Genomic DNA, 20103 nt, shown 5'->3' with positions numbered 1-20103 from the left:
GTGTTTGAGGTATCTATGGGATACTCAGGACAGCTGACCTGTTCTCTTTTCCTCTCCCTGTACTTTTCTAAGATTAATTTTCCTCATTTAATCAAAAGATGTTGTCTAACCTTTCCACAAACCTGATTACTTCTGTTCAGTTATCAGTGTTCCTTTTCAAATGTAGTAGAAAGAACTGAACACTGTCTGTTTTTTTTTTTTTTTTTTTTTTTTTTTTTTAACACTCTTTTGTGTATGACCTGCACAGAGTTAAAGCCTTCACTTTGTCCAGTACATTCTGGACACTATTTCTGTGAATATAGGTTAATTAGCTTTTGAAGGGGGAACATTATTACATCATGTTTCTTTTATCAACTTAAGTGTTTTCGTATGTGCTGTTGCTAAGACTTGTGGTCTGATTCTTCCTTTCTCTCCATGTAGGTATGGCATCACAGCTGCAGGTGTTTTCCCCCCCATCAGTGTCGTCGAGTGCCTTCTGCAGTGCGAAGAAACTGAAAATAGAGCCCTCTGGCTGGGATGTTTCAGGACAGAGCAGCAACGACAAATATTATACCCACAGTAAAACCCTCCCAGCCACACAAGGGCAAGCCAACTCCTCTCACCAGGTAGCAAATTTCAGTATTCCTGCTTACGACCAGGGTCTCCTCCTCCCAGCTCCTGCAGTGGAGCATATTGTTGTAACAGCAGCTGATAGCTCTGGCAGTGCAGCTACATCAACCTTCCAAAACAGCCAGACCCTGACTCACAGAAGCAACGTTTCTTTGCTTGAGCCATATCAAAAATGTGGATTGAAAAGAAAAAGTGAGGAAGTTGACAGCAACGGTAGCGTACAGATCATAGAAGAACATCCCCCTCTCATGCTGCAAAACAGGACTGTGGTGGGTGCTGCTGCCACAACCACCACTGTGACCACAAAGAGTAGCAGTTCTAGCGGAGAAGGGGATTATCAACTGGTCCAGCATGAAATCCTTTGCTCTATGACCAATAGCTATGAAGTCTTGGAGTTCCTAGGCCGGGGGACATTTGGACAGGTGGCTAAGTGCTGGAAGCGGAGCACCAAGGAAATTGTGGCTATTAAAATCTTAAAAAACCACCCCTCCTATGCCAGACAAGGACAGATTGAAGTGAGCATCCTTTCTCGCCTGAGCAGTGAAAATGCAGATGAGTATAATTTTGTCCGTTCTTATGAGTGCTTTCAGCATAAGAATCATACCTGCCTTGTGTTTGAGATGTTGGAGCAGAACTTATATGATTTTCTGAAGCAGAACAAGTTTAGCCCACTGCCACTCAAGTACATCAGACCAATCTTGCAGCAGGTGGCCACAGCCTTGATGAAGCTCAAGAGTCTTGGTCTGATTCATGCTGACCTTAAACCTGAAAACATAATGCTTGTCGATCCAGTTCGCCAACCCTACCGAGTGAAGGTCATTGACTTTGGTTCTGCTAGTCACGTTTCCAAAGCTGTGTGTTCAACCTATCTACAGTCACGTTACTACAGGCAAGTGGAAAATATTGAAAATCGTATGTGAGGCTAGAGAACTGTCCTTATATTTAACATTTATTACATAAGACTTTTAACAGTGAATGGTAGAAATAGGATGTATTTTAGCTCATTACATATGTATGTGGCATTCTTGTATGTAACATTATCTTCTTTCTGAAATTTTATTTAACATTAGAAAAATTAACTCAGTCTGATTTAGAATCTAAATTATACTAATATCTGGTTATTTCTTTACTACCATTATACTTCATTTTCCTATTTTAAGCTGTCTTTAAGTATATACTTACTTATTTGTAATGAATTTGGGCATTTGCTGCTATTTTTTCCAAGTTCATATCTTGGCAGATAAAATGCCTTGGGAATAACTCCAGGTTTAACTATAGCAGCATTTTATTGTTTTACATTTCTTTCTTCTGTAACAGTGAGAATTAGATTAGATATTGTTATGGTCTCTTCCTGTTGTAACGTTCTCTATAATACTTTGAACTTATTTGGTTATCCTAGAATAGCCTTGGCCTAAGTTACTTACACTTTAGTGATTTATATTTCTTGATTAATAACTGCAATGTAGCTACCCTTTTAATGTATAGTAATTATTAGGACAGTACTTAAATGCTGAGATATATATATATATATATATATATATATATATATATATACACACACACACACACATGCGCGCCCACACACATATATATCTATATGTATAATTTTATCTATACAATGACCAAGGCTCTTTTTAAATGTGCTGTTATTTCTTAGTACCACCTTTAGTTACTTTAATTTTAAGGAATCTGATATTTAGTTTAATAGTCATGTGTCAAATACAGATCGTGTAAGCATTTAATCAAGAAATGAAATGAGGACTGGGAATATAGCTCAGTTGGTAGAGTGGGTCCTGGGTTCAATCTCCAGCACTGCCAAAAAAAAAAAAAAGAAATGAAATGGGCAGTGGTATACCACTTGTCTAGAATGAATGAGGTCCTGGATTTGATTCTCATCACCACCAAAAAAAAAAAAAAAAAGGAAGAAAAAAGTGAAACAATTCAAATAATCACAAAAAAATAGATAACACAAAAATATTTCAGTCCATACAAAGACTCAGAAAAAATTGCCATCTACACAATTTTTTTAAATTGTAAAATCTATATGACATATGTACCATTTTTACTATTTTGTATTGTACATGAGATAAGCAGCTTATAAGGAGGGAAGATTTATTTTTGTCTCTTGGTTGCAGAGGTTTCAGTTTTAGGTTGCTTTGTCTGGTCACTTTGCCAGTACTAAGGCAGAACATCATGGTGAGGAACACAGTGATAGAGCTTAATTGTTCACCTCATGTTAATTGGGAAACAGAGAGAGGGTGAGGGAGAAAGGAAAGGATTCATGTTCCATTATCCCTTCAAGGTTAGGCTCTCAGTGAACTTCCTTCCACTAGGCTGTGTTTCTTAAAGGTCCTACCATCTCCCAGTAGTGCCATCACCAGAGGACAAAACCATGAGCCTTTGATGAACAGTTAAGATCCAAATCATAACAGATACTGTTCACTGGTATTAAGTACACTCACAGTGTTGTGTTATCATCACCACTGTCTGTTAAATACATTACAGTGCTTTGTAAAAAAAGAAATGAAGCCATCAACTCTCTTTGTCACCCAAAATAAACTCTGTAACCAATAAGTAGTAGCTTCTGTTCTCCTCTTCTTCCTATCCCCAGTAACCTCTATTTGATTTTGTCTCTTAATTTGCCATTCTAGACACTGCATATAAATAGAATCATACAATATTTGTTCTTTTGTGTCTCATGTATTCCACTTAGCACTAAGCATAATGTTTTTGAGGTTAATTCATGCTGTAGGATGTATCTTAACTATTCCTTTTTATGGCTAAATGATATTCCATTGTATGTATATACCACATTTTATTTATCCATTCATCTGTTGATAGACACTTGGGTTATTACCACCTTTTGACTGTTGTGAGTAATGCTGCTGTGAACATTTCTGTGTAAGTCTATTAAGTTCCTTTTTTCAGTTATTTTAGCTTGGAGTGAAATTGATGGGTCATATGGTAATTCTATGTTTAACTTTCTGAGGTGCCACTAAACTGTTTCCCACATCTTAATGACATCATTTTTTTTTTTTTTTGGTTTTGGGGATTGAACTCAGGGGCACTCACCCATTGAGCCACATCCCCAGCCCTTTTTTGTCTTTTATATATTTAGAGACAGGATCTCACTGAGTTGCTTAGTGCCTTGCTAAGTTGCTGGGCTGGCTTTGAACTCGTGATCCTCCTGCCTCAGCCTCCCAAGCCAGTGGGATTACAGGTGTGTGCAGCTGTGCCCAGTGACATTATCTTTTAATCCATACTTACTTATTTTTATCTTTTTATAGTTTTAAAAAGCCATGCCGTTTTTTACTTGAGACAAAATAAGAAAAGCCTTTGGTTTTTGTTTCATACTGCCATAAGGCAACCTTGGCTAATTTTGAGATTTTCACTTTCACTTATTTATTTATGCTTTAAGAGTTTTAGATGCCAGCTACAAGTTGCTTTTAATACTCTCCTTTGATCAATTCCTCCACTATGTGTATTGTGAACACACAGTACAACTATACAAAACACTCTGTAGGAGGTAAGAGGGTGATCACAGCTGAAGGATGAGGGTTTATCAGCTTTCAGAATCTTTATTCAGTGCCTGCAGGTGTTCTTTAACTACTTGTGTGCCTTGTCAAAGATAGGTAACAGCAATTTTTTTTGTTTTTGCAGTGGCAGGGATGGAACTCAGGTCCTTGTGCATGCTAGACCAGTGCTCTACCACTGAGCTACTTCCCCAGCATAACAGCAGTTTTTAAATGGGTAAAGGGAGAGCAAAGAGAATTATTTTTTCATGAAATCATTTTTGATAGAATTTTCACTTAAAGGCTATACGAGATTTGAAGGTATAAGAAATTTGTTTAGTTTTCTCTAATGTGCAGTTCATTTAAATAATTTTCAGTGTTAGGTTTCTGATCTTAAACCTTTCCTTATTCTTTTGATTTAAACTGTCCTTTGAGATTAACAATGTTTCCTATATGTCTCATGCATTTTGATTGTTGATATAATTTTAAGTTGAGCTATGTTTAGCTCGTAAAAAATAGAAGTTCATTCTGTTTGTTACTGTGTAATTACTGTGTTATTTTGAAGTTCAGCATCCATGACTTAACCGTGTTTAGGATTTAACATGTGCATTGTGTTGTTTCACAGTAATATTTGATAATAGCCGCTCAGGCATTTCTTCTTTACCACTCAGTTGTATCCTGTATGGGCAGTGGTTCTCTTAAGCTTCTTTCCTGTTGCTTTGTTGCCATTATAGAATCTGTTAAGTCCTGGCCTTTTTGTCTTTCAGAAAACTTCTGTGAAATCCTTTTGGCTGGCAAATCATTCTGGCTCCAAACCTAGCCTTCTTTGTTACCCTCCTTTTTAGATTACGTTGTTTTGTCTTGCTAATAAATGCCAAAAGGTTTTCATTTGGTAGAAACTTGCCATAGACCTATCTCTATTGGCCATGGGCTTGTCTAAGTGATTCTGGCAATAGAAGTGATATACTTTATTTTCTGACCTACTGTAAGTGTACAATGTGAACATCCAAGAGAAGTTGCCATCTTTTGGGGTTGGGTTTTAGGGAAAAAGGTTTGCCATACTTAAAAGCTCAATGCTTTTCCATTCTTATTTATTTGTGGTATTGGGATTGAACCCAGGGGCACTCTACCACTGAGCTATACCACCAACTCTTTTTAAAATTTTATTTTGAACAGTGTCTCAATAAGTGCTGAGATTGGTCATGAACTTGTGCTCCTCCTGCCTCAGCCTCCTGAGTCGCTAGGATTTGAGGTGTGTGCCACCGTGCTCAGCATAATGCTTTTCCATTCTGAACAAACTAACCAACCTTTATTTCAAGCTAAGATCACTCTTACTTAGGGAAGGATAAAATGTAGAGAAGAAAAGTCTAGCTTAAAGTTTAGACAACAACCATGTAATTTCCTCTGACAGTGAAACTACAGTTTCAACTAAGCCATGGATGCAGGAAGTTAGACTTACTGTAACATTTCTGATCTAGCAAGTGAGTAGATTTGATACATCTGAAATGGGAAAAGAGAAACAAGAATATTCATGAAAATGATCAGAAAATGATTTGTGCTTTTAAGCCATCCCAACCTGGGCTTGATCTGGGTGCCAGTGAAATAAAACTTTATGATCTTGGAGGAACTTTTCAATTCAAAGAAGTTTAAAGTTAGGAATCCAAAAGGCAGTAGTAATTAAAGCCTGTTTAGTATTTGTTTTTGGGGATGGGATGTATCTTCAAAGAAGAGACTACTTTGTCCAAAGCACAGTTAATGCCATTTTCCTACTGAAGTGAATACAGTCACGTTTTTTGTTTTTTGCTTTCTCTTTTCTGTGCTTGAGTAATCTTTTTAATTGCCCAGTTGTTAGAATGTTAGAATTGGAAAGGGACCTATAAGAGTCATTATCTAATTCAGCTTTCTTATACAGATGATGTAGAACCAGGGTTTTAGTATCCATAGATACTCTGTGTGTGTGTGTGTGTGTGTTGTTGGGGATCAAACCTAGGGCCTCATTAATGCTAAGCTGTCAATGATGATATACCTGGTCCCTCCATAGACTGTATTTTCTTTCTTTCTTTCTTTTTTTTTTTTTTTTTTGCGGTCCTGGAAATTGAACCCAGGGCCTTGTGCTTGCAAGGCAAACACTCTACCAACTCAGCTATGTCCCCAGCCCACATAGACTGTATTTTGAAGGAATGAAAAAGAATGGAGGCCAAGAGAAAAGATGTAATGAAAATATTTCCAAGAATTATAATCTAAATTCATAGTTTAAAACATTCAGTTCTTGTCTTCTTAAAGGTAAACCTTTAATGATGCTTTACTGTTCAGCAAAGGAGAAAATAACTTCAGTCTTCTTGCTTCCCAGAGTTAGATCAGTTGAACATTTTAGGCCCGAATGATGAAAAGCCCTTGGACTGAGAATCTTTATTTTATATTTATGTTATAGATAGCTAGATTTTTTTTTTTTTTTTTTGATAATTGGCTGTTTGTAAGGGAATAGTTACTGTTTTGAGTGAGTTTTTGCTGAAAATCCTTAGCTGCTTTTGTCACTCCAGAAGCAGGATGAGACCAAATGAAAAAACTGATTCCAGCCAGTTTTCAGTTTTTTGTTTTTTAAATGGGGTTTGGGACTGGAATTTTCCCTAATTTCCTTGAAACTTTAAGCTTTATGGTATTACTGGTTATCAAATTATTATGTGCTACTTTTTTAAAGAAGTTATTGAGTGGCCTGGTCATTCTCTTGTGACCTATCTTTTGGACTTTAAAATGTCTTCTCGGTATGATGGGAATGGCAAAAATCAATCTCCTGCTCTCCAGTTGATGCTTTGGAAGTTCTAAGCCCAGTTTTTATTTTGGCACAAAGCCATTTGCACTCTCCTTGCCAGCTATTTTTGGCAGTCATAAACTTGAAAATTAATGATTCTGCTCACTGACAGTAGAAAATTTTGTTCTTTTTCAATTTTAGAAAAGCTTTTGTATTGGTTCTGGATACTCTTACTCTCTGCTTTATTAATGCTCCAACTTTACGTGGTCTTAAAAACATGCCATAATGCTGGGAATTAATGGATCTTGGAAATTCCATCAGTAATACATGGTTCTAGCTACTTGCAAAAGGAACAATATTTCTTTTTTCTTTTTTTTTTTTTTTTGCAGTACTACAGATTGAACAAAGAGTCTCATGAATGCTAGGCAAATGCTCTACCACTGAGCTACATCCCTAGCTCTTTTTTTTTTTTTTTTTTTTTTTTTTTTTTTTTTTTGGACACAGGTACTTGCCAAGTTCCCCAGGCTGATCTCAAACTTGTGATCCTTCTGCCTCAAGCTCCCAAGTAGCTGGGATTACAGATGTGTACCATCATGCCTGGCAGAAATATCACTTTAAGAGTAATTTCTTTGGTGAAGAAAACTATACTTCATATTCAAATACTATAAAATCTGGTGATATTACTGGTTCTACCCTTAGCTATCAAGTGGTATATGTCTGAACAGACCTAAGTATTATGCTATTTCAGGATAAAGATCAGGAAAGCTTTTAAACCCTACAGAGACCCCCTCGCTATTTTAGCTTCTTATATATAATTAGTTGTAAAGAATATTCTTCAGGGAAGTATCTTTACTTTATACCTTCTTTGCCTAAATACCACCTCCTCCAACACACATATGCACACACACAATGCAACAACAGGCATATATTACTTGAAACTAAAGTTTTGGAAACCTAGGCAGTTCATGAGAATACACGACTAGTTAGGTGGTTCTTCACGGAGAGATTTGCTTTTCCATTTGGATCTGGAGTGTCCTTACAGATCCAAATTCTGTGATGTTTTAAGAAGGAAAGGAAATCATTAGAGAAGAAGATATAGTGTTTAAGAGTTCAGATTCTAGATCCAAACAATGGGCTCCATTGTTTAGTAGTTGTGTAGCCTCAGGTAAATTATTTAACCTATCAATTTATTCATTTGTCAAATGGAGATAATATGCTGTTACACAGAATCTTAAGATACCATTGATTACAAGATACAACATTTTTTATATAGTACTATTAAGAAAGTAAAAACACTTCCATTAAACTATTTGCAAGAATCTTAATTTCAAAGATGTTAAAATATGAAAAATGTAACAGTTGGTGACGCACAATAATGCCTTTTTTTTTAGGATTTATTGTAAAAATCAAGTGATTTAACATAAAGAACTTAGAACAATTCACAGCACATTGTAGGCGCTATCTATGTCATTTATTATTGGTAGTAATAGTATCTATTAGTATTCCTTCCCACCCCTGCATCTTGTTTTTTTTTTTTTTTTTGGTACTTGGGACTCAAACCCAAGGCATTGTGTCTGCTACCACTCAACTATAACCCCAGCCCCTACCATTCTTTTTTTTTTTTTTAATATATATTTTTTAGTTGTATGTGGACACAATAACTTTATTTTATTTTTGTGTAGTGCTGAGGATCAAACCGTGGGTTTCACGAGTGCTAGGCGAGTGCTCTACCACTGAGCCACAACCCCAGTCAACCATTCCTGTTTTGAAACTACTTTTTTCTCTTAATTTTAGTCAGAGAAATACCCGTGTATACCACCATACCAAGTAGATTTATGTATATGGGTATGTATGTAACTTTTATTCATTGAAATATAGGATGATGTATTAATTTTGGAGCCAGACAGACTGCTGAGATTCAAATCCTTGCTGTGCTATTTAATAACTGTGATTTTGGGCAAATTACTTAATCTTTCTTTGCTTTAGTTTCCTCTACAAATGGGGACAACAGTTTTTAGATGTGTTCATATATATATAAAATTCTTAGTTTATGGATTACTTTATTCTTCTCTTTAAGGTTCCCTATGGTTATGCTTCTTATGTGTTAGTAGAAGTGAATATTTCTAAGAGCACAAAAGAGTTCCAAGTTTTAAAATAATGATAATATAATAATAGTTATTATTATATATAACACCTAGAGCTTGCCATATGCCAGACATTGGTCCAAGAACTTGATTATATTAATTTTTTAAAATGTCACAGAAACACTGTGTGATAGATACTCTTAATTATCTTCACTTTATAGATGAGGAATCTGAGGCACAGAGAGATTAAATATTGTGCTTACCATAGCTATTAAATGATGGAGCTAGGTTTCAGACCCTGACAGTTTGGCTCTAGAGTGTACTGACAACCACCATGTCTTTTCAGGAAGCATTTTTGTCACAAAGGTGTATTTATTGACCAGGATGTTTAATTGTTTTTTTTTTTTTTTAATAATTAAAAGGGTTTTATAATTTAAAAAAAATGCTCTTTTTGATTCCAACATTCAGAAAGCTCTCAAAATTGAAAGCCTTCCTTAAGTTGGTATAAACTCATTTATTGGCAAGACCTAACTGAAACTATCGTAGGACTATTTAAAGTCTTTATTTAGCCAAGCACAGTGACACAGACCTGTAATCCCAGTGGCTCAGGGGGCTGAGGCAAGAGGATGGTGAATTCAAAGCCAGCCTCATCAACTCAGCAAGGCCCTAGCAATTTCGAGAGAACCCGTCTCAAAATAAAAAATAAAAAGGGCTTGGGATGTGAAGCAGTGGTTAAGTATTCCTGGGTTCAGTCCCTGGTACTAAAAATAAATAAATAAATAAATAAATAAATAAATAAAAATAAAGTATTTAGCCAGCTTTATATGCCTATTCATGATTTTGTTGCAGAAATATTAATGTGTTTGATTATGGGGCACTGCCCTGCCCATTAGGATTATTGTGTAATACATGATTTATGTCCTGTATTATCTTTGTAAAATTCAAAAAATTCTGAATTCTAAATTGACTAATTGTTTTCAGTTTCATTAAATAAATGAATCTTTAGCTAAAACAAGATTTAGTCAACATAGTTAATTTCTCCCATTAATGTTTATTTTTTTATCTAATATTTTTGTATTGGCTAGAGCCCCTGAAATTATTCTCGGATTACCATTTTGTGAAGCTATTGATATGTGGTCACTGGGCTGTGTAATAGCTGAACTGTTCCTGGGATGGCCTCTTTATCCTGGTGCTTCAGAATATGATCAGGTAAGAATGTTTATTTGGATAGAAATAAAAATAACAAATACAAGTTTGACTCTTGAGTAACATGGGTTTGAATTGCATGGACTTTTGTTTTTTGAGATTGGGAATAATTTGAAAGAACTCACTGACCCACCATGTAGCCTAGAAATATTGAAAAAAATTAAGAAAAATTAGGTATGTCATGGGTGCATAAAATACATGTAGGTAATAGTCTGTTAGCATTTATTACCATAAAATATGTACACATTATAAAAAATTAATATTTATCAAAACTTATACAAATAAACTATACATGATGCCATTCACAGTTAAGAGAAATATAAACATAGTGAAGAAGTATTAAATCATAACTGCTAGAACTTAACTATAGTACATACTGTACTACTATAATAATTTTGTAGCCTCCTCCTGTTGCAGTTGTGGTGAGCTCAAGTGTAGTTAAGTATCTGCTTAAAATGCTAAGTGATGGTAATCATCTCTACTCTAACATTCCCATAAACTGCATGTAGCAGGAAAAACTGATATCTTGTGGTTCTTGCATGTTTTTCACCATATGTAATGTGTATAACATAAAAAAATGTGTTAATCTAACATTTTTAATTGGTAAGACTTCTGGTCAATAGCAGGCTTATTAGTTTGGGGGAGTTAAAAGTTACGCGTGGATTTTCAGCCATGGGGTTGAGCATCAGCATGCTACCCTTTGAACCCTGGCATTGTTCAAGGATCAGTCAACTATAGCTACTAGTGAAATAGATTCCAGAGGAAGAGAGGTACTTCAGGTACTAGGAAAAGAAGAGTCCAATTATTACTAAAAAGTTTTTTAAGGGATAATAGAATTTTCTCTGCTTTCCTTCTAGTATTTATCTATACCTTCTTTCATGGTCTAATGTTATATTTTCAACTCTACAATAAACAAAAAGGATTATATTTTGTATCATTTAAGAGTGGTACTTTTTATATCTATTATGGTTTATTAGAGACTTAGCTTAACTACTGTGTCTTGTGAGTTAAGATATAAAAGTAAGGATGAAGAACTGGAGTTTTAAGAATGAACTTTGACTTACTCAGAGGTATTTTTATTTCTTTTTATACATGTTTGACACATACTGAAATAAGTACTGTCTTCAGACTGGCATACCTTAGGTGCCAGAAATGATGACAGATTGTTTTTCTGTAAAATAGAATTTATGGGAGGAATCTACTGAGTTGTAACATATTATAATATTGGATCTCTATGTTAAAATAGACAAGCTTTAGGAGAAGGTAGGTTATAATTTTTCAAGGAATTGGTCCATTGAAGGGAAAAGTTTTAAGTTAGAAGTAAATTGTGAATTGTTATGTTCTTAAAAAAAAAAAAAAAATTCATTCTAAAGCTGGGCACAGTGGTACAAGCCTATAATTCCAGTGACTTGGGAGGCTGATGCAGGAGAATCATGAGTTCAAGTCAGCCTTGGTGACTTAGTGAGACACTGTCTAAAAAAATATATGTGTGTGTGTGTGTGTGTGTGTGTGTGTGTGTGTGTGTGTATATATATATGGCTAGGGATCTGGCTCAGTGGTAGAGGGCCCCTGGTTCAATCCCCAGTTCCACCCCACCTCAAAAAAGAGAGAGAGAGGAAGAGAAATATTTTACCCTCTTCTGGAAGCTCCTTCTGATTCTGTCTGGCACATAGTAGATGTACAAGTTTTTTTGTTTTTTGTTTTTGTTTTTTCCAAGAAATAAATGGTTATCTGGAATGATTAGAAGGAAAAAATAGCAAAACAGTGTTTTCTCCTATTTGGTCTAGGATTTTCTCTCCTCAGTCTGTTTGAGTAGATGTAGTATTTACTAACTTCCAAAAATTTGACATTTTTGTACTTGACTTAGTGAAATATAGAAAAAGAGTTGTTATATTTTTGTTTCATAAGTTTTTAATCTTTCTTTTCTTTACCTCATGAGAAACAATGTGGTTTCCTTATTTAAAAAAAAAAAAAAATCCAAGAGAACTGTGAGAGAAAGTAAATAATGCCAAACCACAGTGTTGGTTGAACCAAGCTGTTCATTCTTACTCCTCCTTGGGTGTCAGCCCTTTTTGAGAATCTGATGAAAGCTGTGGATGTTTTTAGAAAATATGCAAACAATTTTTTTGTGTACAACTTCAGCTGGTTTATGGACCAACTCTGCTCTGAGCTATTAAGGGCATTCCTCAACCATTTTGTGGTATTGCTTCAATCTTAATAAACAGATTGGTATTATAAATTTCCTAGGAAGTGAAAGCAAATACAATTAGATTTGGAAACTGAAATACATTACAACGGGCTTTCCTTGTAAAGAATTGATCTGATAATTGTGAGAATGTTTGTAATGTGTTGATGTGAAACTGGTAGGAGGAAGTAGTTTTTCTCATGTTGAATAAATAGGATGCTGCTGTTGGGGAATAGATTAGGGATGGTTTGTCTTGTATCACTGGTGATACAAAAGGATTCATATGGCAGGATCCAACTTTTTTTTTTAAACAACTTTATAGAGGTAATTCACATACTATATAATTCAACCATTTGGAGTGTACGTTCAGTAGTTTTTAATATGTTCACAGGGTTGTACAGCTATCACCATGTCAGTTTTAGAACATTTCACCACTCCATAAATAGAGTATCTAATAGCAATTAATCCCCAATTCTCCCCTAATCACCTTATTTCCCCCACCTCTGGGCAACCACCAGTCTACTTTCTCTCTATAAATTAGCCCACTATAGCATATCATATATACCACATATAATATCTGGTATTCTGTGACTTGCTTCTTTTACCTAGCATGTTTTCAAGGTTTCTCCCTATTGCTGTTTCAGAGCTTCATTCCTTTTTATGGCTGAACAATATTCCATTGTATGTATATACTAAATTTCTTTTATCCATTCATCTATTGATAGACTCTTGGGTTGTTACTGTTTTTGGCTATTGTGAATAATGCTTCCGTGAACATTGGTGTACAAGTATGTAAGTCCCTGTTTTCAGTTCTTTCGAGTTATATAACTTGGAGCCAAATTGCTGGGTTATGGTAATTCTATGTTTAACTTCCTGAGGAACCATCAAATTGTTTTCCACACAGGCCACATCATTTTTACATTTTCAGCAGCAATACATGAGGGTTCTGACTTCTCCACATCCTAACCAAAATTTTTTCATTCTGAGTTTTTCTGAAGATAATAGCCATCCTTGTGGGTATGAAGTGGTAGTCTTTGTGCTTTTGATTTGCATTTCCCTAATTAGTGATTCCCCACCCCCACCCCAAACCAGGGATTGAGCCCAGGGGCGCTTTACTACCTAGCTACATCCTCAGCTCTTTTATTTAGAAACAGGGTCTCACTAATTTGCTTAGGGTCTTGCTGAGTTGCTGAGACTGGCTTTGAACTCCTGATCTCCTGTCTCAGCCTCCTGAACTACTGGGATTATAGGCTTGTGCCACCGCACCCATCTAATTAGTGATGTTGAGCGTCTTTCTTCATGTGTTCATTGAACATTTGTATAGCTTATTTGAAGAAGTGTCTATTCAATCCATTGACCATTTTTGAATGTAGGTGTTGTGCTTTTATTGCTGTAGTTCTGTATATATTCTGAATATTAATCCAAATGTTTTGCAAATTCTTTCTTCCATTCTATAGGTTGCCTTTTTATCTACTAATGTATTGTTTGATGCACCAGTGTTTTTTACTTTGACAAAGTCCAGTTTGCCTATATTTTCTTTTTTTTTAATTTATTTTTATTGTAAACAAATGGGATACATGTTGTTTCTGTTTGTACAATGGAGTAACAGCATACCATTTGCATATTCATACATTTACATAATGATGTTTGATTCATTCCGTTATTTTTTTCCTTCCCCCCACCCCTCCCACCTCTCTTTTCCCTCTATACAGTCCCTCCTTCCTCCATTCTTGCCCCCCTCCCACCCCCCATTATATGTCATCATCCACTTATCAGTGAGATCATTCGTCTTTTGGATTTTTGAGATTGGCTTATCTCACTTAACATGATTCTCCAATTTCATCCATTTGCCTGCAAATGCCATAATTTTATTATTCTTTATAGCTGAGTAATATTCCATTGTATATATATACCACAGTTTCTTTATCCATTCATCAATTGAAGGGCATCTAGGTTGGTTCCACAGTCTGGCTATTGTGAATTGAGCAGCTATGAACATTGATGTTACTGTATCTCTGTAGTATGCTGATTTTCAGTCCTTTGGGTATAGGCCAAGGAGTGGGATAGCTGGCTCAAATGGTGGGTCCATTCCAAGCTTTCTAAGGAATCTCCACACTGCTTTCCAGAGTGACTGCACTAATTTGCAGCCCCACCAGCAATGTATGAGTGTACCTTTTTCCCCACATCCTCTCCAACACCTTTTGTTGCTTGTATTCTTGATAATCGCCATTCTAATTGGGGTGAGATGGAATCTTAGGGTAGTTTCGATTTGCATTTCTCTTATTACTAAAGATGGTGAACATTTTTTCATGTTTGTTGATTGCTTGTAGATCTTCTTCTGTGAATCGTTTGTTCATATCCTTAGCCCATTTGTTGATTGGGTTATTTGCATTCTTGGTGTAGAGTTTTTTGAGTTCTTTATATATTCTGGAAATGAGTGCTCTATCTGAAGTATGAGTGGCAAAGATTTTCTCCCACTCTGTAGGCTCTCTCTTCGCATTGCTGATAGTTTCCTTTGCTGAGAGAAAGCTATTTAGTTTGAATCTATCCCAGTTATTGATTCTTGCTTTTATTTCTTGTGCTATGGGAGTCCTGTTAAGGAAGTCTGATCCTAAGCTGACATGTTGAAGATTTGAACCTACTTTTTCTTCTATAAGATGCAGGGTCTCTGATCTGATTTCAAGGTCCTTGATCCATTGTGAGTTGATTTTTGTGCAGGGTGAGAGATAGGGGTTTAGTTTCATTCTGTTGCATATGGATTTCCAGTTTTCCCAGCACCATTTGTTTTAGAGGATATCTTTTCTCCATTGCATATTTTTGGCACCTTTGTGTAGTATGAGAAAATTGTATTTATTTGGGTTTGTGTCCATGTCCTCTATTCTGTACCATTGATCTACCTGTCTATTTTGGTGCCAATACCATGCCATTTTTGTTACTATTGGTTTGCAGTATAGTTGAAGTTCTGGTATTGTGATACCCCCTGTTTCATTCTTCCTGCTAAGGATTGTTTTAGCTATTCTGGGTTTCTTATTCTTCCAGATGAATTTCATGATTGCTTGCTCTATATGATTGCTTGCTCTATATATTTTCTTTTGATGCTTATACTTCTGGTATTGTATGTAAGAAATCATTGCTAAATCTAATGTCCTGTAGTTTTTCCTCTCAATTTTCTTCTAAGAGTTTTATAATTTAAGTTCTTAAGTTTATGTCTTTGATTCTGAGAATTTTTTTTATGGTATAAGGTAAGGGTATAATTTAATTCTTTTTATAAGGATATATATTTACTTCTCCCAGTGTCTGAAGGAACATTTGCTGAAAAAGACCTCTTTCCTCCTTAAATTGTCTAGGCATCTATATTTATCTTTTTATATAGGACCATACCATTTTGATTAGTTTAGCTTTGGAATAATTTTTACAATCAGGAAGTATGAATCCTACAACTTTGTCGTTTTTTCAAGATTATTTTGGCTCTTTGGGACCCTTCCATTTCTGTATGAACTCAGAAGAATAAACTTGTCAATTTCTTCAATAAAGCCAGTTGGGATTTTGATTGAGATCGCATTGAATTTGTAGATCAGTTTGTTAAGTGTCACTGCCTAATAGTATTAAGTCTTTTGATCCATAAACCTGGGATAACTTTACATTTATTTAGGTTTTCTTTAGCAGTGTTTTGTAACTTTCAGAGTACATGTTTTGCACTTCTTTTATTAAATTTATTTTTAAGGTTTTTTTGGATGCTGTAGTGAATGAATTATTTTATTTTAAATTTAAATTTAAATTATTTGGTACTGGACATTTAATTCAGGGGTGCTTTACCACTAAGCTACATCCTCAGCCCTTTTAATTTTTTATTTTGAGATAAGGTCTTGCATATTTCTTAGGTCCTTCCTAAATTGCTGAGGCTGCCCTTGAATTTGCAATCCTTCTACCTCCTCCTTCCAAGTCACTGGGATTACAGGTGTGCGCCACTGCACCTGGCAGTGAATGGATTTTTTAAATTTTATTTTTAGATTATTCATTACTAGTGTGTTGATATAAAGTTGATTTTTATAATTGAGTTCATATCCTATAACTGTTGATTCCAATAATTTTCTAGAACTTTAGTTCTAATAGTTTTTATGAGTCCCTTATGATTTTCTATGTACAAGATCATGTCATCTACAAATACAGTGTTATACATCTTCCTTTTCAACTTGATAACTTTTTTTCCCCAGTCTAAATGCTTTGCATTGAAGTGCTAGTTCAGTGTTAGTAGAGATATCTATGGTGGACATCATTGTTGTGTTTCTCATTTTAGGGGGAAAGTGTTCAGTTTTTCGTTATTAAGTATGATATTAGCTGTGAATTTTTCATAGATGTTATAGCTGAGATTTATACCATGTTTGTCAGTCTTGAAGTGAAGTGTTACACCCTTTTTATGTACAGTTAATAGCTTCAAATTTGTCAAAAATATTGTAATTGTTTAAAATAACAAATGACAATATATTTTTTATTTGCTTAAATTTTGGCTTTTTGTTGATTAGCTTTGTGGAAATATTAGGATTCTTTTTTCATGATGAAACACTTTTCAGTTTATAGTGTCAAAAATTTTAAATATTTAAATTCCATAAATGCACCAGTATGGAAAAATTAGAAAAGATGGTGTAATCCAAGAGACAAAGATTTCAACTTCCTGTACAACTCAGAGGTAACCCACTACATTTTGGTATATTTTGTCTTTGCCCTTGTATAAGCTATAGTTTGATAATGGGAAAATCATTATATAAATTATTACATAAATAATTATATAGTACAATTGGGATAAATTCTATGAAGAAAATGTATTGCAGGATATGTGTAGGTGGCATGCATGTCACCTCTTTATGTCCTAAATACCTCTTGATCATATTCATTTTTTTCCCAATCTACTACATGAGTCGAGGCTATCTTCGTCACCTGAGCTACTAGATCATATCTCTTTTCTACTCTGATATCTCTACAATCTTTTTTCCAGAGTCATTTTTTTTTTTCAAATCACAAATCTGAATATGCCATACCTTTGGCTTCAGTGATTTTCCATTGCTTTTAGAATGAAGGACTACATCCTTAGTATGACCTTTGATCTTTTACATGTAACAGCCCCTTCCCTTCCTCTCCCTTCTTCCCTCATCAACATCTTTCAACATAGGTTAAGAATGATTCTTGCTGGGTGTGGTGGTACATCCTGTAATACCAGCAACTTGGAGGCTGAGATAGGAGGGTCAAAAGTTTGAAACCAGCCTTAGCACCTTAGTGAGATCCTCAGCAACTTAGTGAAACACTGTTTCAAAATAAAAGATAAAAAGGGTTGGGGGTGTACCCAGTTGTAAAGTGCCCCAGATTAAATCCCCCCAGTACCAAGAATGAAATAATACGCTTCTTTCCAGCACAGGCCATTGCACATGCTGGGCTCTTCCTTTGGAATACTTTGCTCTCACCTGTTCATTTCATTTAGTGAATGTCTACTCATTTTTCCTCTAAAGTGTCACTTCTCCATGGAGCTTCTCCTTGCCAGTTCCCAGTCAAGGTCAGGTTCCTTTTTTATTTATTTTTATAGAAGACTTTTTTCTTCTTCACAGTGCTAACTTAGTTTGAATTACACATTCAGTCTCTGTCTCCTTTACTAGACTGCAAACTCCGTGAGAGCAAGAACTGCATCTGTTTTTAAAATCACTGTTTGCCTCCATAAACACTTGTTGAAAGAACGAATAACTAGGTACTACATATAGTTTTACTCCAAATATATGTATTGTGGATAATGAAGGAGCACATTTCATCAAATTTAAGACTGCATTGATTTTTTTCTGTATCTCTGAGAAAGAAGGAAAGACTGTACTGTTAAACCAAGATAGCTATCAATTGTAACACATACTCTGATTTCAAAGATGTTAATGTGAAGAAATGTGCCTCTTGGAATTAGTGTAGTGATTTTTTAAAAAAAATAAGTTTTATTTATTTTATAATATGCCTTTCTACATAATGTACATACTGTGAAATATTTTTAGATGTCAATAAATACCCTCTACCTTATCACTTAAAATGTCTGCGTAGTATTTCATTATGCAGATTTTATCCTGGATTTAAAAAATATTTCACCTTTTCATATGCAAAAGAAGTTCACATTTAAAATCCTCATATCCAGGTTTAAGATCCCCTACCCCCATTTTGCTAATGCTGTTTTGTTTCCAGTGAGGCAGCACCCATGTGTTTGGAGTAATATTTTGTTTAAAAGTGTTATGATGGTAGACCACATTTAGCCTGTAGTCCATAGTTTCCTGACTCCTGCTTTCCACTAATAAAAAAAAAAAAAACGATTGAGGATCCTAAAGAACTGTTTATGTAGCATGTATCATTAATATCAATATATACTGCATTAGAAATTAAAGCTGGAAATTTTGGAGATGATAGGAGATGGGAAATAAGATTATTTTCTTTCTTTCTTCTTTTGTGGGAAAGGTCCTGGGGATCAAACCCAGGGACACTTTACCACTGAGCTACATCCCCTGCCCTTTTTAATTTTTATTTTGAGACAAGAGTCTTGCTTAATTAATTACAGCCTCACTAAGTTTCTGAGGCTGGCCTCGAACTTGTGATCCTCTTGTTTCAGCCTCTCGATTTGCTAGGATTATAAGTGTACATCACTGTGCCTGACCAGGATTCTTTTTCTTCTTTACAAATTTGTTTCTAATTTCATGTTAATTATAGCCACTTATATATGGTGTGAACTTGTAAGAAAAAAATTGCCTCTTGTATTGCTCTCAAGGAGGGAAGAGAAACAGTTACCTCTTATATTTAGCTTTTCTGGTTAGGTAGAAGCAAACAGCTGTGAACAATAAAACATTTAAAAAAATGTAGGTGCACACTTTATAGCTATCAAAGCAATGACATCTTCACATCACCTTTTAGAAATCTGTACTGTGTATTTCTGGAAATAAAGTGAAAAAGGTGAATAACTTTTTATTATTATTATGGAAATAGTATTCACTTCATGAACCCTCTGCCCCTGAGTCTCAGCACACTTTTGAGGTGATTATTAAATGTTGACTGAATGAAATATAGTACCAGCTGCCTACTGATGGTGGAGATAGAGAAGCTAAATGAAGCACTAAATGTGTTGGTTGAGAGAGAAACTCTGTGGGCTATTTAGAATAGGGGTAATTGATAAGAACAATAGAACCCAAGGAAGAAGGAGTTTGAAGAAATTTTTTCCTAATCTTTCTAATTTAATAATGCATTTTAAAAAGTTACTTCATGAAAATGAGGTTTTAGAAACTATTTTGGTATGTCTTAGAAATCTAAAGTTTTCTGAACCTTATATCAAAAGTCTAACAAAAAAGTGAGAGATTATACTCAAAATTTTCAAAACTGGACTGGGTACAGTGGTGTACATGTCTGTAATCCCAGTGACTCAGGAGGCTGAGGCAGGAGGATCACAAGTTCAAGACCAGCCTCAGTAACTTAGTGAGGCAATTTAGCAAGATCCTGTCTCAAAAAATAGAGACTGGGAATGTGGCCCAGAGGTTGAGTTATCTCTGGATTCAATCCCCAATAACTTAACTAACTAACCAAATAAATAAATAAATATCGAAACTGGGTTTCCCTTTAAATGGCATCTCTCACAGCATGGTAGTAACTAAATAAATATTTGGATAATACCTGTGAATGGATTAACATTATGTATTTATGTTTATTTACAGGTCAATTTCAGTTGTATTGATTAAAGAGTTCATTTATTTGCAA

General features: G+C 35.0%; 1 protein-coding gene across 2 annotated transcripts in view; it reads left to right on the top strand.

Annotated features, from left to right (window-relative positions):
• Positions 1 to 20103, top strand: part of Hipk1 (homeodomain interacting protein kinase 1) — a 54227-nt gene that overhangs the window by 9878 nt on the left and 24246 nt on the right. For both annotated transcript variants that reach the window (XM_047550956.1, XM_047550961.1), the window contains exons 2-3: positions 421 to 1498; positions 10040 to 10163. In XM_047550956.1, the coding sequence (XP_047406912.1) occupies positions 423 to 1498; positions 10040 to 10163 (1200 nt within the window). In that variant the 5' untranslated portion in view covers positions 421 to 422. The remainder of the gene's footprint in view (positions 1 to 420; positions 1499 to 10039; positions 10164 to 20103) is intronic.

This window comes from Sciurus carolinensis, chromosome 1, assembly GCF_902686445.1.
Source record: "Sciurus carolinensis chromosome 1, mSciCar1.2, whole genome shotgun sequence".
NCBI classification, from domain to species: Eukaryota; Metazoa; Chordata; class Mammalia; order Rodentia; family Sciuridae; genus Sciurus; species Sciurus carolinensis.
This window is presented reverse-complemented; position numbering and strand designations above follow the sequence as displayed.